A 16,494-nucleotide genomic window follows, 5' to 3' on the forward strand; every position below is an offset into this window, starting at 1 on the left:
AAATCAAATAACAAGTTTCAATTAGTCCTATTATTGACAGCTTTTTTACTTCAAATCCTTTCAAATTGTATGCCTAAGTATTTATTGGACTACTCAATCAAATTAGCAAGTTGTGATAATTATTTTGTCCTATCTTCTAAAACAACAAGGATACTTAACAACTTTCAGAATTCCAATCCACAGATCCATTTTCCAGGTATAACTTAAAATCATTTCTACCAAAACTGTAAACATACTAACAAGATTTCAAGTTATCCAAACACTTAGTTAATATTTACACCACATCTTATTAGTTTAGATAGTAAAAGGGACAGGGTGGGATCAACAGTCCAAAACAAGCTCAAAATATCCAGTTTTCACAAGAAACTGCATTCTGAGTTAACAAATGACTTCTTACCTTATTTTTTAGAGGGAAAATATCACTTAAAATAGTGTTTCACATATCAAACAAGTGTATTACTTTAAAATGAATCAAATAATACACAATGATCACATTTAACTAGACTAAAACCAAACTGAGCCAAATACCTACAAATACTAATTCCAGATTTTCAAAAAATAGCATCATTTCAACTAATATAACGTCATCTCAATGAAACAACTCAAATATCCAAGACATAGTACTTAGACTATACCCCCCACCCTTTACTTCTTTTTCTCATTTTTTATGAACCTAACAAGTTATGAAATTTACTTAACACTAACTTATTCAACTTTTAACTTATTTTCCTATAACTTTAGATACCAAAACAGAATCTAGTACAACAAAGTAAGAAAAAATAATTTACAAGATTTATATACTAGGTAAGCAAGAAACAATAAAAATACTCAAAATTTAAAGTAATGTAGAGCTTGAAAAAAAAGGGGTTACCTTTTTTAGAGGCAACCTAAAGACCACAGGGAGGTTGAAATTCACTTCAAGTATTCAAAACCCTTCTGTGTCTTCCCAAAACCTCTTTTTCTTCTTCTTCTTCTTCTTCTTCTTCTTCTTCTTCTTCTTCTTCTTCTTCTTCTTCTTATATATATGTTTATATATTGAGTGAATATTCTTGTATCTCTATAGTATTTTTGTAAAACTGTTTATGTATATATATCTCAATAGTGTATATTTTGTATCTCTCTTATATTTTCAGTTTTTCTCTCCCGATTTCCAAAAAAAGGTTTTCGATTCCAACTTCTAAACTTGCTATTTATAGAATTCTCTAGTTTAGGGAATCCTAGGATGTAAAAAGGATACCTCACCCTAAAATTCACCCCAAATTCCTAAAAATAGTACTATCCTCAGAAAATTCGAAATCCCCACATAAGACAACATAATCCAATCAATTTTGTACCCTAAAATAAAAAACTGAAAAATCACAAAATAGTACATCACAGCTATATCCTAACGGTAACAATGTACTAAATAGTACAATTGGATAAAATCCCCAATTTGTGTACTATGATCAAGGAAAATACCTAGGAACTTTCCCTTAGGTTTTTGTTTCAGTGTAATAGGGTGCACAAGATGGCTAAAGGCTCAAGGCCCCGCCCATGGCAACCCTATTACAACAAAAACCCGAGTAACGTTCCTAAATGAATCGATTAAGTATATAAAAAATGGAAATCAAAGGAAAATAAACCTGTAAACCATGAAAGTACATGGTCGGGGTCAAAACCCTTCAAGAAATTAGCGAAAATCATCCCAAAATAGCCAAGAATTGAAAGCACTGTATAAACCCTAGAGAAATCGCCCAAATCACCTGATGAAGGTGATTAGGGTGACGGGTTAATGAGAAATAAAGTTATGGGGTGACGAGTTGTTTACTTTTATAATTACAAACTTCTCACCACATTTTTATAAACTTATGACCACTAAAGTTTTTAAACTTAACAAACAGCGCCCCACCCCCCAATCCTATTTTAATAATTATAAACTATATATTATGACACTTATATCATTAGGTAAAATAACTATTTAGGCAAATTAAAATTTAAAATTGCAAAGTTAAAGAATTATCTTTAAAACAAGCCTAATATTGATATAGCTCCGAGTAATATTTAAAAATGTAAAAACAAATGCAATAAGAATGAGCCATAATTAATACGTTGTTTACGTTAACAATTTTCCCGAAGTAGACGGAGCGGGATGAAAGTAAACAACTCGTATTTCTTATATTCATCAATTTTTTAGGAAATAATAATTAAATGTCATTTTTGCAATTTTCTCGGGATTTTGAAATTTTAATTTTTAAAGGGTATATCCTTACTCCGTCGTTGACTCGGGAAATTTGAAAACTCAAAATACGCATCTTATGAGGTGAAAATTAGGTGTCAACATGCAATACAAGGCCTTTGCTTCCACTTCCCGATATACATACATTTGAATATTAACGAATCATGACTCATGGGGGGCTCATGAGGCCCATATATCACCGCTCTGGAAAATCATCAGATCACCGACTGCTCCTGCAGCAAACTCGGATCACGGTTTCCACATATTATATCTCAAGTACCTGTCACTTAGCCAACCGGACCCATTTGTCAACGGAACGCGCTAAAGCATCATCACTCGTCCGGAACAAGATCCCATCGGACTTACAATCATATCCTCTAATCGTGTGCATGAATACATATAACGTATGAATGTGGCATACATCAAGTCAAAAATGAACATATAAGCATGGAATCCATACTCATGTTTACAATATCATAAAAGGCTTCACCTTTTTACTTTAACGAGGATATATGAGTGAGATGCATACAAATAGACAAGACAAGCAATAACAATAACAGACATAAAGTACGGGCATCAGACTTGAATCACAGATCCTTAGGATCGTACTAGTCTATCAGCTAGTGTCCAAAGCATGGCATTCAAACACACTATACAATTGAAATTACGCAAGTACCCATAAACATGAACCCAGGGTCACGACTAACCCGCTATGAATGGCACACTCGCTAACTCCCAGTGTGCGTACAAGTACGCTAAACCATCTACTCATTCAAAGTCCATTTTTACTTAGCCAATTCATTCAGTTCACAATAAATTAAACGCAAGATTAAATCAAGAGTAGTCATGCCATAAAACAAAAATGTAAATGCGGAAGTCCTAACTATTACAACCCCAAAATTCGAAAGTCACCGTACAAGGACTCTAATCCAAAACATGTCTAAGGAATTCATACTATCTGAAATAAATAAACATCAATGTCTGGAATGGAAATAGACATAAGATAAAAGGAAGATCTTCGGGCGGGTTGGCACGGATAGAAGCTCATCATCAATCTGTCAGCAAATGACCTCAAGCTAAATGTGAGGTCGAGTAACAGTCTCTGGATCACAATCTGCACTCAGAAGAATGCAGCAAGGTAGTATCAGTACAAACACTATATACCGGTAAATATCATAGGCCGACTAAGATTAGTATCATGCATGAATCATAAAATCAATAAAATAGACAGGTCAGTCAACAACATATAATCAGATAGCCAACACCAGTCAATCAATGATATCAGCAAATCAGGTCAACCAACGATATTAATAATCAAGTCAACGGAAACAGGCAATGGAATAAACCTCCCAACGACATGCTCACTTAATCAGCCACTGATCGCTCATGTACAAACATGATAATTGGTGTCTTTGACTAATAGCCATGACCTACAGGGGACCCATGGTGTCCATGTACCACTCATTCCGGAATGAACCTCAGACCATGAGCTCACAACTAGGCCACATCCTTACCCCCTGTCAAATGTGCCTTTGATCTAGGTCACATCCTCACCCCCTGTCAAATGTGCATTTTCATATACATATACATATTTATTATCACATCACCTTCAATGATCGATTATCAAGTAGTATTCCATTTTCATCAAGAAGATCATATTAACTTTTCACCACAATTGTCATCAACATATAGATCACATCACATCGAATAACAGCATTATGTCCACATTAACACTCAATCAATAGCACATAGGAATTCTAACGACACATTATGCTCGAAGACTAGACATGCTTTCTCCTATCAATCTCATAATGCATACAATCAACTAATCAAAATCTAACTCAAGTAGACCGTAACCTACCTCAACTGCAGAGCTGGAGAAATGTGAATCACTCCGCTATAGCCTTTTCCTTCCGTAATGCCTCGGAACGCTCAAAGTCTAGCAATTAAGATGCTAAATAAGTCACAATCACTCTAGTCAACAATATTAATTCAATGATCAGCCTTCCACTTACCCCTTTCTAATGGGTGACTGCTTACTAGGTGTAAATCATCCTAACATTGGCCTTAGCAACCATAAACTATCAATTCATACGGTTATTCAAGTTAACCCTTACAAGCAATTTCTATGGTCAAGATACCATCTTTATGAAACCTAAGTCTCAATTCACTTAGTTCATGTCTCTAACGGTTCAATTCTTGATTAGAAAGTGATAACCCAAGCCTTTTGATGATAATCACACAATAATATTCATAACTCACCAACTAATTAAGGTTTATTAAGTTCTAGGGTTACTAGTCTCAATTCACCATTGTAGACCAATTAGAATGATGATAATCTTAGAGATGAAAGCGCAATGAAGGAAGGGATGGTTGAGAATTACATCTCAAGAATATTCTTTCCCTAGACTTAGAATTTCCCCCTAGGTACTCCTTGGGAACTGTTTTGGAGTTTTATGAATAAAGAATTCAAAGTAAGTGTTTAAAAACACAGTTTACTGTCCCCGTCGACTGCTGCGGTGGCCATTCTGTCGCTACATCTATCTCGCTATAGCGGGCAAGGGAACGCTGTAGCGGACCTCCACTAATGCTACCTTCTGATGTGGCGAGCTTGGACCCGCCATAGCTCAACCGCTACAGCGGTCCAGTGTCCGCCATAGCGGACACCCCGCTTCCCATAAGTCCGCAGTGGCGAGAGATTCGCCGCTACATCAATGACTAGATACAATCAGACAATAATCACAAGCAAGCCAAGTTTTCAGTTCTTAGACTTCTACAGCTGAGTTTCTATTAGCTCGTTCTACCCTTGGAAGGGTTCTATTTGGTTGGGTGATCCTAGATTTTCCATAACGACTGGGAGAGTCGTTACACCCAGTTTCCAATACAGGTGCTCGTCACCTCACATGTATTGGAACCCCCTTAGTAACCTCGTTACCCTCTTATTTAGGTTCATTTTAACTAAACACAACGTTCTAAAAAGAGTGCAAGGTCTCAACATGCTTGAAAGGTAGAAGCCTGAAGTTCAACGATCTCCACGTGACCTTGTTCCTTCTTCAAAACCTCCGAACGATACCAAGCAGGTCAAATATGAGTTATACATTAGAACACAAGTCTATTGGTACCCATATTGCTATATAAAATCAAAACTTCGAAATAAAGCCCCAAATTAGGATTCCGGACCCAAAAGGGCAAAACAGTAATTTAACCCAAAATCGTAATCTTCAAGTCTAAATTAGCTCATATACCAAGAATCAGCTCATATCGTGATCTTCGAGTTCAATTTCCAAAATCCCCAAATTAAGAACTAGGGTTCAAAACCCTCCAATTTCATCTCTTTAAATCAACATTCTAAGCATGGATTTCATAAACTAATCTCATGTATAATCATAATTTGAAGTTAGAGGACTTACCGACTTGATTCTCTTTGAAAATCTCCCCCGATGTTGACTTTAGTCAACCAAACACTTAAGAGTTTTCAAAAATCTCATTTCCTCAACCCAAACGCATTCCAACTACCTCAGGAACCGCACCGACCAATTACGCTAATCAAACATACTCAAATGGATTTAGGAAAAGGTCAACAGGGGTAAAATAGTCAAAACGACCTAACGGGTCATTAGACTTTTATTGGTGTAGCTGTCTATGTAGATGGCATTCTTTTAACTGGGAATGACATAGAGGAGGTCTCTTCCCTCAAGTCTTATTTGAATTCACAATTTAAAATCAAAGATTTGGGCCAGGCTCACTATTTTTTGGGTTTGAAGATACTTAAATTTCCTCAAGGGGTACTTGTGACTCAGCAGAAGTTTCTTATTGAATTCCTGCATGAGTTCAATTGTTCTAGTGTGTCCTCAGTGGTCTCTCCTCTTGCTAATCATTAAACTCTTAGTTGATTCGGGGATCCTTTAGTTGACCCTTCTTTGTTTAGAAAGTTGATTGGGAAGTTGAATTTTCTCTAACACACTAGGCCTGATATTTCTTTTAGTGTTCAACACTTGAGTCAATTTATGTCCCAACCTAGAGTTCCCGTTTATGAAGTAGCTTTTCCTGTTCTCACATACTTATCTGGCACTTCAGATTTAGGATTGTTTTTCAATAATTCTCTTGGTTTTTCTCTAGTTGACTATTGTGACTCAAATTGGGCCAGTTGTTCCTCTAGTAGATATGTTAGTGGTTATGTTCTTCTACTTGGTGGTTGTCCTATTTCCTGGAAATCAAAGAAACATGCCACTATTGCTTTTTCTTCTGCAGAGGCTGAGTATAGAGCTCTTAGAGAGTTGGTTGCTAAAATTGTTTGGTTTGTGAGATTGTTGGCTGAATTCACTGTTTCATAAGTTGTTCCTGTATCTATTTTTTGTGACAATACTTCTGCTATTTACATTACTAAGAATCCTATTTTTCATGAACAAACTAAGCATATTGAGGTCGACTGTCACTTTGTTCGAGTTGTTCTTCGGTCTAGCCTTATTTCTCTCCATAGTGTACCCACTGCTTCTCAGACTGCTGATGTTTTGACCAAAACTCTTCCAGGTGTTCATCACGGTGCTTTCCTCTCCAAGCTTGGTCTGGTGTCCCATTCCAGCTTGCGTGGGATGTTGATACTTAGTGTAGTTTAGTTTAGTTACACTTACGTCCATTTAGTTTATTCATTTTATCCTTATACATGTGTGTATATATATATAGTGAGTTGTATATTGTAAGACTTGGTTGGTTCATTTTGTATGAAATGAAATAAAGTTTTTCTGCTTTCTCTCTCTTATTTTCCAACCCTTTCTTATGAACTTCATCACAATTCACGATTCTCTTCAATAATTCAGCAATGTAACAGTACTCCGCTATTTTTTTTTTGTTGACTAAACTACATTAATTAGGTAAAAAATTGTTACACGATCTGTATATATTATTGCTCGCTTAACTCCAACTAGAAAATTAAATGTTGTATGCTATAATTGTCCGCTATAATCCTTTTGATTGGCTAAAGTACATTGCTGATAAGGTGAAAAATCCTTACAAGATCTGTATATTACTTAAATAAAAATCCAACTAGAAAATTAACAGTTGTATACTATAAGTCTGTAACCGGCACTCCGGTACTATTTTTTCCATTGACTAACTACATTAATCAGGTAAAAAGTATTTATATGATTTGTATATTATATTACTTAACTTAAATCCAAATAAAAAATTAACTGTTTTATACTATAAGGGGTCGCTTGGTATGATAGATAAGGAAACATAGTTCTTTGATAAAAATTTAGTACGTCTTTATCCTTTATTTGGTTACTAATCCTGAGATAAGTTATTCCATGATTAAAAACAGTATTGGGATAAGTTATCCCTCTCAGAGGGTGGTATAACAATCCCGGAATTAGTTATCCCAAGATAAAATAATAAAAATGACAATAATAGCCCTGAGGGCCCTCAATTTTTTTCCCTACTAAATAAGGTGGAGGGTATTTTTATAAACAAATATTTTATTTTATTTTAGAAATTATGCAATGCAAGTTACTTTTAATAGAACAAACCAAACAATCAATAAGAAATAATACCAGAATAACTAATCCAACATAATTAATCTCAACATAACTAATCCTAGGATAACTTGTCTTCAAACCAAATGACCCCTAACTGGTGCTTCACTACTTAAATCCAAATAGAAAATTATATTATTTTTCGCACGAAGTTTAAGAAAGTAAAACAGACTTTTGAATTATGTGTTATAACAAAATGACATTTACAGCCTGTTTGACTAAGCTTATTTTCCCCAAAAGTGCTTATTTTTTTCGATAAGTGCTTATTTTTAAAAACTGAGCTGTTTGGCCAAAATTTTGGGAGAAAATAACACTTATTCGGAGTAGGAAAGTTGTTTTTCAAAAGCTAAAAAACATAGCTTATGCCTAAAAGCACTTTATTGGAAAGTACTTTTGAGAAAAATACATTTATAAACACTTTTTTTGAAGCTTTGTCGAACACTAATTGCTGCTCAAAAGTATTTTTTAAATTAATTGGCCAAACATAAATAACTTTTCACTAAAAATACTTTTTTTAAAAAACACTTTTGAAAAAAGTATTTTTCAAAATAAGTTGATTTTAAAAGCTTAGCCAAATAGGCTATTAATTTTGTGATCTTGAACATGTTACGTGAAAAGTTAAAACTAAAAAGTTATCACAACAACAGAAAGAACATTCTTTTATAAACGGATTTAAAAAAAAAAAAAAAACAAGAAAAACAAATTGAAATAGAGGGAGTAACATATTCTATACTAGTACTAGTGTTCAACTAGTATAACTGCTCTATTTCTTGGCATTCCACACGTGTCAACTTCCTGTAAGTCTTGCCACTCCGAATCAGCTTCTCCATATTTGTAGCATTCGTTCTAGAGTCTGTTGCTGATCTATTCCCCATAAACATCTTCATCAAATCCCTCAATGTTACCCTCTTCATTATTTCAGGCTTCAAAATTTATTTACTAAGTAATAATTAAAGTAAAGACATTGGCAATAAGATGAGTTTCCGAGAGGATTGTGCCAGTTCTGAGGAGGGATTACTTCGAAAGCCATTATTGCCTCCGAAAGGGAAAGCAGTAGCAAGGATGAGTTTTAGAGATGATTCAGCTAGCTCTGAGGAAGGGATGCTTAAGAAGCCATTGTTGCATACTAGAAGCTGGTATCGAATGAGCTCAAGGCAATCCAGCATGATGGAATCATCGAACCAAATTCTTCGTGAATCCATATCCATTTATCTCTGTGTTCTCATTGTTGCCTTAGGCTCCCTTCAGTTTGGATTCACCGTATGGCTAACTTTTCTTCGTTTGTGTTCGCTGTTTCACTGGACACGTAGTTTAAGAAATAACTAAAAATGTAATACTATAACAGACTTTTAACTTACATCTACTAACAGTGTAAATACTTTTTTGCTATCGGTGCATTTTAACCCTTTGTAGCATGTAAGTATGGAGGTCGCGGATTAGAGTAAAAGGTTATTAGGTAGCCGAGTGTTGTCGTACTTTTAGTAGTATGATTTAGGTATCATGTAATTTCTTTTTTGCCATTGTGTATTGATATTTGTTGTGTACATCCTACCTTCCGAAGCGCCCCCCGTGGGATTACACTGGGCATGTTGTTTTTCACTATTGTTGTTGTTGTAGCATGTAGTTAATTTGCCTTATTTTTAAGTTACTAATCTCGCTTTTTATGAATTGTTACCTGTAGTTATCTTTTAAATGACTTGACAGTGTAATGTGAAGCTTTTTGTTACACTATTAGTGTAGAGAAATTAAAATGTATAATATATTCAAAATACCTTCGGTAAATTGTGATTTATGGAATGCCATGTTATTTCGTCAAGGACAAATGAAATTGTCAAAATTTAAAAGTTGTTTAATACGAAGGTGTTAATCTTTCTGGAGTGGACCATAAAAGAGTCATGTAAAATACAACAGATCCTCTGCAATGCATTTTACTCCTGGGGATACAGTGGCAGAGCTACCTATTGGGAAAGGGTTCAATTGAATTCCCTTCGTTCAATAATTAAACTGCGCAAATAGGAAAAAAAAATACTGTTTTGTGTGTGTGTCTGTGTGTATATATATATATATATATATATATATATATATATATATATATATATATATATATATATTGTTGAATCCTCTTGACATTAGGGAGGCTTTTAGTGCAGGGGTAAAGGTGGTTCAAAAATCTCTTTAGAGGTCACATTCATGTATATGAATTCCCTTGTTAGAATTCGTGACTCCGCCACCAAGGAGTCAATGCTCACACAGTACTGTTTTTTTGGCTTGGACCCTATATGTACAAGCGAATGAAATGAAAGATTGTGTTAACATAATCAAATTTACACCCACTAAACTTGCTGCTGATTAACTTTATCTTTGTTCTGATTACTTATGATTGGCTGACTAATTTGCAGTTGGGATATACTAATCCTACGCAGTCCGACATCATGAACGACCTCGTACTTTCAATGTCAGAGGTTTTTATCTTCTTTCTAGTAGTACTTTGTTGTTATAGTTATCATTTTCAAGTTTTTTTAAAAGGAAATGTGCTTAGTATATGTAGGAAACACAGTGTTGAGATCAAGCCTGATATTTTGATACAATAGTTAAAGTGCTAGTACAAGTTTTTAGGGACTTTGAATATCACATTTTTGATGTTATGTTAGAATAACTTCTCTTTTTTCATTAATAGTTTTCGATCTTTGGATCTGTAGCGAATGTGGGTGCAATGGTTGGTGCAATTGCAAGTGGTCAGATATCCGAACACATTGGACGAAAAGGGGTATAAGACTGCATTTTCAATTGTACAATCTCGATTTAGTACTAGCAAGCAAGAAGCTTGCTACTTTTTTATAGAGATTTAACTTACATACACTGACCTTTACTCTATCAAAATATTGTTAACCCTTTGTAGCAAGTTTACCTGCATAATTTTCTAGGTTACTGATCCACTTACTATGGATAGTTACCTATATAAATATTCTTTCTCTTGTTCCTTTATTTTAGGATTTACTCCTTCCTCTAATATTGAAATGCAGACACTAATGATTGCAGCAATTCCTAATATTAGCGGATGGCTCGCCATTTCATTTGCCAGAGTGAGTGATTAGTTGCTATGTGTTGCACAATTCAGTTGCATCCTTTATATGAAATTTACTTGAATATATGGATTTTCCATCATTAACAGGACACATCGTTTTTATACATGGGAAGGTTGATGGGAGGTTTTGGTGTGGGCATCATTTCCTATGTGGTAAATGTTGTAAATGCTTTGCTTTTGTGATACCTCTAGTTGGAGTTATAATGGAAACCTCCTGCTTATCCAAATTCTTTGTGTTTCTTATGTATAGGTTCCTGTATTTATAGCAGAGATTTCACCTCAAAACATGAGAGGAGTCCTTGGATCCATTAATAATGTTAGTTTTGTTATGTGCTTTGTTTCACTTCCGACGCTAATCCATGGTCTTACAATTATTTTAATTAACAGTTCAATTGTTTAACGTTTCTTTCCTGGCGTATAGCTTTGTTTAACAATTGGGATAATGTCGGCGTACCTATTGGGTCTCTTTGCAAGCTGGAGAGTGCTTGCAATTATAGGTGAGCAATGTACGAGTTCTTGTTGAAATTCGATCACTTCCAAAGAAACTTTCTCAAGCCATCTTGTGCCTGTTGACAATTGATTGTTTTTCTCCTATTTTAGTATTAGAAATTCATTGGAGATTCTTTATCAAGTAACGGCTTTTGGTGACATTCACCAAGTTCATAATGTACCATTAACAGAATTAGTACCTTATCCAGATTAGTACTTATACATATGCTTTAACATCCTATACATTGTAAGTCCAATAAGGCTACATATTCATGTGATGTTATGTATTCTCAAGTTAATTGAAGCAGCACTTTTGAATGAGATATAATGTAATGCTTTTGTCTTGATCAAAACTAGAACTATTTTTTCCAATTTGAGCAGTTGAATTGTCACATCATGCCACTCATTTTCTGTAATCAAACCTCTTGGTTTCGGTCTTTCTAATAGTGAAGCTTTTTCAACTTATAATTCCCCTCTCCAGGAATGTTGCCTTGCACGGTTCTGATGCCTGGTCTTTTTTTTATACCAGAATCTCCTTGGTGGTTGGTATGAGTAACAAACTTTGGTTTTTATCCTGCTTGGTTTCTGGTTTATGTTAAGCTGACATTCCATAGTGTAATGTTTAGGCTAAAATGGGGAATTTTGAGGATTTTGAAACTTCTTTGCAAGTTCTTAGGGGATTTGACACTGACATATCCTTAGAAGTAAATGAGATCAAGGTAAATTAATTTAACTATTCTGAACCCTCGATTTGCCTTCCGCAGATTCTTTGCTTCTCAAACTCTTAAAATGTGTCTGTGCTTGTTTGTTGTTGATATCCTTTGTCCAGAAATCTGTAGGATCATCAAGTAAAAAAACTACAATTCAGTTTTCTGAGCTTAAGAGAAGGCGATACTACTATCCTTTGCTGGTATTTCTTGTGCATTGTATATTATGCCTCTTATGAAAGTGCAAGACAAGGGGGGGGGGGGGGGGTGTGAATTGTTAAAAAATTTCGATCTGTTAGTCGACTAGGTTAAACCAGTAGTCGACTACTTACTCAGTGAATGCTAAAGTAAGGTGCAGAAAATAAATGACACACGTATTTTATACTGGTTCAGATTCAATGTGAATCCTAGTCCAGTCCCCTTGGGTTGCAAGGGTGTTCTCTGCAGCTCTTTTATAAGGTTTGGTACAATGGAGGTTTTGAATGAAGTTCCTACGTCTACACTCAAAACACTCTTATTCTTTTTGATACAAAGCCTCACAAACTGTAACTCTCCTTTCTTTTTTGTTACACTATAAATCACTCAGACTAACAATGTTTGTTTAAAAGTAAAGCAGAGTAATGGAGAGAATGAGACTATTGCATAAGTCTTGCATTTGTGAAGCAGCCCTTTTATAGCTTTTTAGGCTCTTCACGCACAGAGATCAACCCAAGGGATTTGATCCTTGGAAATAGAATTAACGATCCTATTTCCAAGAATAAGACTGAGCTTTTGCTACTTTCCTTGTGCGTCGAGGCAGCATTATCATTCATCAAGATTATTACACTTCGTGAGATATGCCTTTTAATGTTGGAGATGGCCTTTCCTTCTTTGAAACGATTTGATGCTGCTGGAATATTTCTTCTTTAATGTTGCAGATATCTTTTCCTTTGTTGAATGATTTTGTACTGCTGAAGAGTACTGCTGTTAGCAACGTTAGGGCTGGGAAGTCATTACTTGAGTGAGCCCAGCTCGTTGGGGCTGTATTGTGAGCTCCCATTTTGTTGGGGCTGTTTTGTGGGCTTCACATATATTCCTTGTGCGATTTAACTACTATACCTGCACAAGTAAAATTGTCATCATAAAAACTTGACACTAACACCGTACTCCTCTCAAGGGTCACTTTTGCGAGTTGGTCCTAATATGCAGATAGGTATTGGATTACTCAGTCTCCAGCAACTCAGCGGCATTAATGGTGTTTTAATGTATTCCAGTAACATCTTCAAATCTGCTGGTCAGTCAGTTTTATCTGTGAAGTTGTCATACTAGAATCATCAAATGATTAGATGGCTGAATAGGAACATTAGGCTGCATCTTTCGTCTCTTTAGTCTATTGGTAGAAGTAGAAAAAGAGGACATATAGGATAGGAAGTGATGGAAATAGAAGGATTCCCTTGAAGAACTCTTTTATAACTGCCTTTGTGATGAATCTCACTGAATTGCAACTTATTTTTGTGGTGCATATGAAATTTCAGCATTTCTTCTTTTCCAATCACTTTTGAACTATTATGCTTCTCGCTTTAGCTTGAAGAACTCCGGATAAATCTGGTCAAAGTAAACTAATTGAAACATTAATCCTCTCACCTTTGTCTATGTGTAAGGCATCATACAGTCCACGTCATGTGAATGAATCTTCTCACCCAGATGGTTAAAAAGTAAAGCTACCTATATTATGCACCATAGAACTTGGTTGACACTTAGCTTAAAAATGCATCATCTATGATTATCTCTTACGTTATGTAAATATGCCCATTCTCCAGAACTACATACATCAATCCTAGTCTCCTTTGGGTGTGAAAATATGGCAGAAAGCTGAACCATACACACCAGCTAGAAACTCTTGACTCTCTGGTGTTCTATTGTTTTTCTTCAATATATACGCATAACAAAAAAAAAAAAAAAATGTGAAAATTGAATGAAATAAGGGCAGTTTTCATGATAAATTTTAGAGAAGCCACTACTTCGAACTATGATCTTACTTGTACATCTTGTATGCAGATTGCCTCTCTAAGTAAATATCAGATTAACGTCTATTTGCCAAATTATTTCAAGATGTTCCGTCATTAGATTGTATCTGTAGCTGTTAGTCATAAAGAGGCTATGTACAAAGTGAATGGTTCAACATATAGGTTTTAATTTCAATGCTTTTCAAATTAATAGGAGTTTCATCAAGTAAAGCTGGAACATTTAGAATCGGGGCTATTCAGGTAAGTCAGTCGTGGAATATAGTGTTCATTTTTGTGCAGATATTGTTCTTGACTATTAATACAAGCACTTCTATAGGTTATTGTTACAGCTATAGCTGCATCACTTGTGGACAAAGCGGGTCGCAGGGCACTTCTTATTGTATGTCTAGCCAGAAATTTGACATTGATATTAACTATACATAGTATTAAAGAAAAAGTCAACTTTTATATTAATTGACACACTTTCTTCAGATGTCCTCGTCGTTAATGACAGTTAGCAGCTTCCTTGTTGCAACAACTTTCTACCTAAAGGTCAGTAACTTAAAATTTACATTCATGAGAATTAATCAAGCAGTTATTGGATTTAGCTTAAATTTCTTGCTTAACATTACACAATCTTTTCTACTTGAAACCAGGATTTTGCACCCAAAAGTTGGCATCCTGCATTAGGAATATTATCTCTGGTTGGACTTGTGGTATAGTTCATGCTTCAGCTTCTACTCATCCCCCCTTACTGCCATACGCTTTTCTTCTCCACCTATTATGTGTGCTTTCTGGCATTTCAGAGCCTTTACTAATGAACTTTCCAGGTTCTAGTGATGGCATTTGGACTGGGATTGGGTTCCATTCCGTGGATCATAATGTCTGAGGTATGTCAAAGCTAATTCACAGTTCATGAGATGAGAAGAAAATAATTAATGTCTTTGTACATTTAACAAAAGATAGAACACGGATCATTAACACCAACCAAATTAAAACACAAATCTACATTTCGCAAGAGGGAGAAACAAGAACTTCTAAGCAAAACTAGCAAAGAAATATGAGCAATTCAAGCGTTGGTGTTTATATCATATGAGCATATAGTTTACAAAATCATTTGTGCAGATATTGTCAGTGAACATTAAAAGTCTTGGTGGCAGCGTTGCTACGCTGGCCAATTGGCTAACATCATGGGTTGTTACAATGACAGCGAACTTGCTTTTGACTTGGAGCGAAGGAGGTGCAATCATTAATTACCATTTCCCTCGTTCTATATATATTGTTGTAATTAAGAATGCTATGAATGTACTCTAAAAATTGTACTATTGGCAGGAACATTCATCATCTATACAATGGTATCAGCTTCTACAGTTGTTTTTGTTAGGCTTTGGGTCCCTGAAACCAAAGGAAAAACACTTGAAGAAATTCAGCGTTCCTTCAGATGATGCAAACAGGTTTTACGCAATTAAAGAGGATCAAACAGAATGAGCGCTCCAATGGGTTAATTTCACATATGGTTACTGAATTTATCCAAATATAACTGTAAGTTCAGAAAATTATTTTTTGTCACATCAAAGTAACTAAACTCTACCCATATAACAGTCTTGTGACATTTTTGTTATAGTGGTTAAGTCGGTGATGATAAAATAGTTTTGCGACTTTATTGCTGCAACTCATTGTAAAGCTATTCTACTTCCAGTACTGCTTCCCTCTACATACCGTACTGTCATCTTGTTCAAAAGTAGATCATTAATCAGCTGCATCAAATTCAGTTTGCTATATATTCCGTTATCCGTCACTAACACATAAATTTAGAGTATTGAACCACAAATAATTTGGCTAATTAATATCATGAACATGAAGATTAAGTTCTTCACCTTTTTACAAGAAAACAAAATAATTACAAGACATTAATTAATATGCAACGTCTGTGGTATCATGCTTAGTTTTATGATTTTTAAAAAAGTTCTTCACATGTTGCACACTCAGGATTGCTCTTGGTAAAAATTGCATTAGATCACGGGTTCAAATCTCAAGTTGCTCATGGTGTATTTTTTGAATTCCTTATTGTAGAATTTTTAGCTCGCGGCTTCTGATCATATGGCATGGCATGTCTATATCATATGGCATGGCATGTCTATCGTTGTGCCTTGACATGTAAGTCGTGTAACCTAGTTGACTGTAAGCATGTAAACAAAATCACTACTGGATCTCTCGTTTTCTGTTGCAATTTGCTACAACTTGTTAGTCATAATTCCTTCGACATACATTGCATCAAAATGGCTGCATTTGCCAAACAATTGCAATGATGAGATATGTTTTATGCAATTCTTAGGAGCTCTCATAATTTTTGCATCTACAGAAATTAATCTCGCGAAAATAATAGGCATTTCGGACCCCAAGAAAGCCATATTACTCCTCTCCAAATAGCACATTAAATTTACTAGGCCACTCGTTTTTACTGTGTCACAACTGAACATAA

The 16,494-nt window shown here is 35.1% G+C and overlaps 2 protein-coding genes across 2 annotated transcripts; both read left to right on the forward strand.

Annotated features, from left to right (window-relative positions):
• Window positions 1-6,222: 6,222 nt before the first annotated feature.
• On the forward strand, window positions 6,223-6,821 carry LOC132624278 (uncharacterized mitochondrial protein AtMg00810-like). Its single transcript, XM_060339082.1, has 2 exons — window positions 6,223-6,512; window positions 6,746-6,821. The coding sequence occupies exons 1-2, from the start codon at window positions 6,223-6,225 to the stop codon at window positions 6,819-6,821; spliced, it is 366 nt and encodes a 121-aa protein (XP_060195065.1).
• A 1,279-nt stretch (window positions 6,822-8,100) lies between these two features.
• On the forward strand, window positions 8,101-15,713 carry LOC132622343 (sugar transporter ERD6-like 4). The gene is made up of 18 exons (XM_060336947.1): window positions 8,101-9,006; window positions 10,146-10,208; window positions 10,424-10,513; window positions 10,770-10,829; window positions 10,919-10,984; window positions 11,082-11,147; window positions 11,253-11,328; window positions 11,802-11,866; window positions 11,947-12,039; window positions 12,150-12,230; window positions 13,216-13,300; window positions 14,227-14,273; window positions 14,350-14,412; window positions 14,505-14,564; window positions 14,669-14,728; window positions 14,843-14,902; window positions 15,138-15,252; window positions 15,345-15,713. The coding sequence occupies exons 1-18, from the start codon at window positions 8,722-8,724 to the stop codon at window positions 15,455-15,457; spliced, it is 1,548 nt and encodes a 515-aa protein (XP_060192930.1). The 5' UTR covers window positions 8,101-8,721; the 3' UTR covers window positions 15,458-15,713.
• Window positions 15,714-16,494: the final 781 nt, after the last annotated feature.

The sequence above is a fragment of the Lycium barbarum genome, chromosome 12 (assembly GCF_019175385.1).
Source record: "Lycium barbarum isolate Lr01 chromosome 12, ASM1917538v2, whole genome shotgun sequence".
Taxonomy (NCBI): domain Eukaryota; kingdom Viridiplantae; phylum Streptophyta; class Magnoliopsida; order Solanales; family Solanaceae; genus Lycium; species Lycium barbarum.

What these genes read in the sequence shown, in the direction of transcription:
- LOC132624278 (XM_060339082.1), top strand. Translation starts at nt 6,223, where the DNA reads ATGTCCCAACCTAGAGTTCCCGTTTATGAAGTAGCTTTTCCTGTTCTC. An exon ending in TTGGTTGCTAAAATTGTTTG is followed by an intron (nt 6,513 to 6,745) that starts GTTTGTGAGATT and finishes AAACTCTTCCAG; the next exon opens with GTGTTCATCACGGTGCTTTC.
- LOC132622343 (XM_060336947.1), top strand. Translation starts at nt 8,722, where the DNA reads ATGAGTTTCCGAGAGGATTGTGCCAGTTCTGAGGAGGGATTACTTCGA. An exon ending in TAGAAGTAAATGAGATCAAG is followed by an intron (nt 12,040 to 12,149) that starts GTAAATTAATTT and finishes TCCTTTGTCCAG; the next exon opens with AAATCTGTAGGATCATCAAG. An exon ending in TTTGACTTGGAGCGAAGGAG is followed by an intron (nt 15,253 to 15,344) that starts GTGCAATCATTA and finishes TACTATTGGCAG; the next exon opens with GAACATTCATCATCTATACA.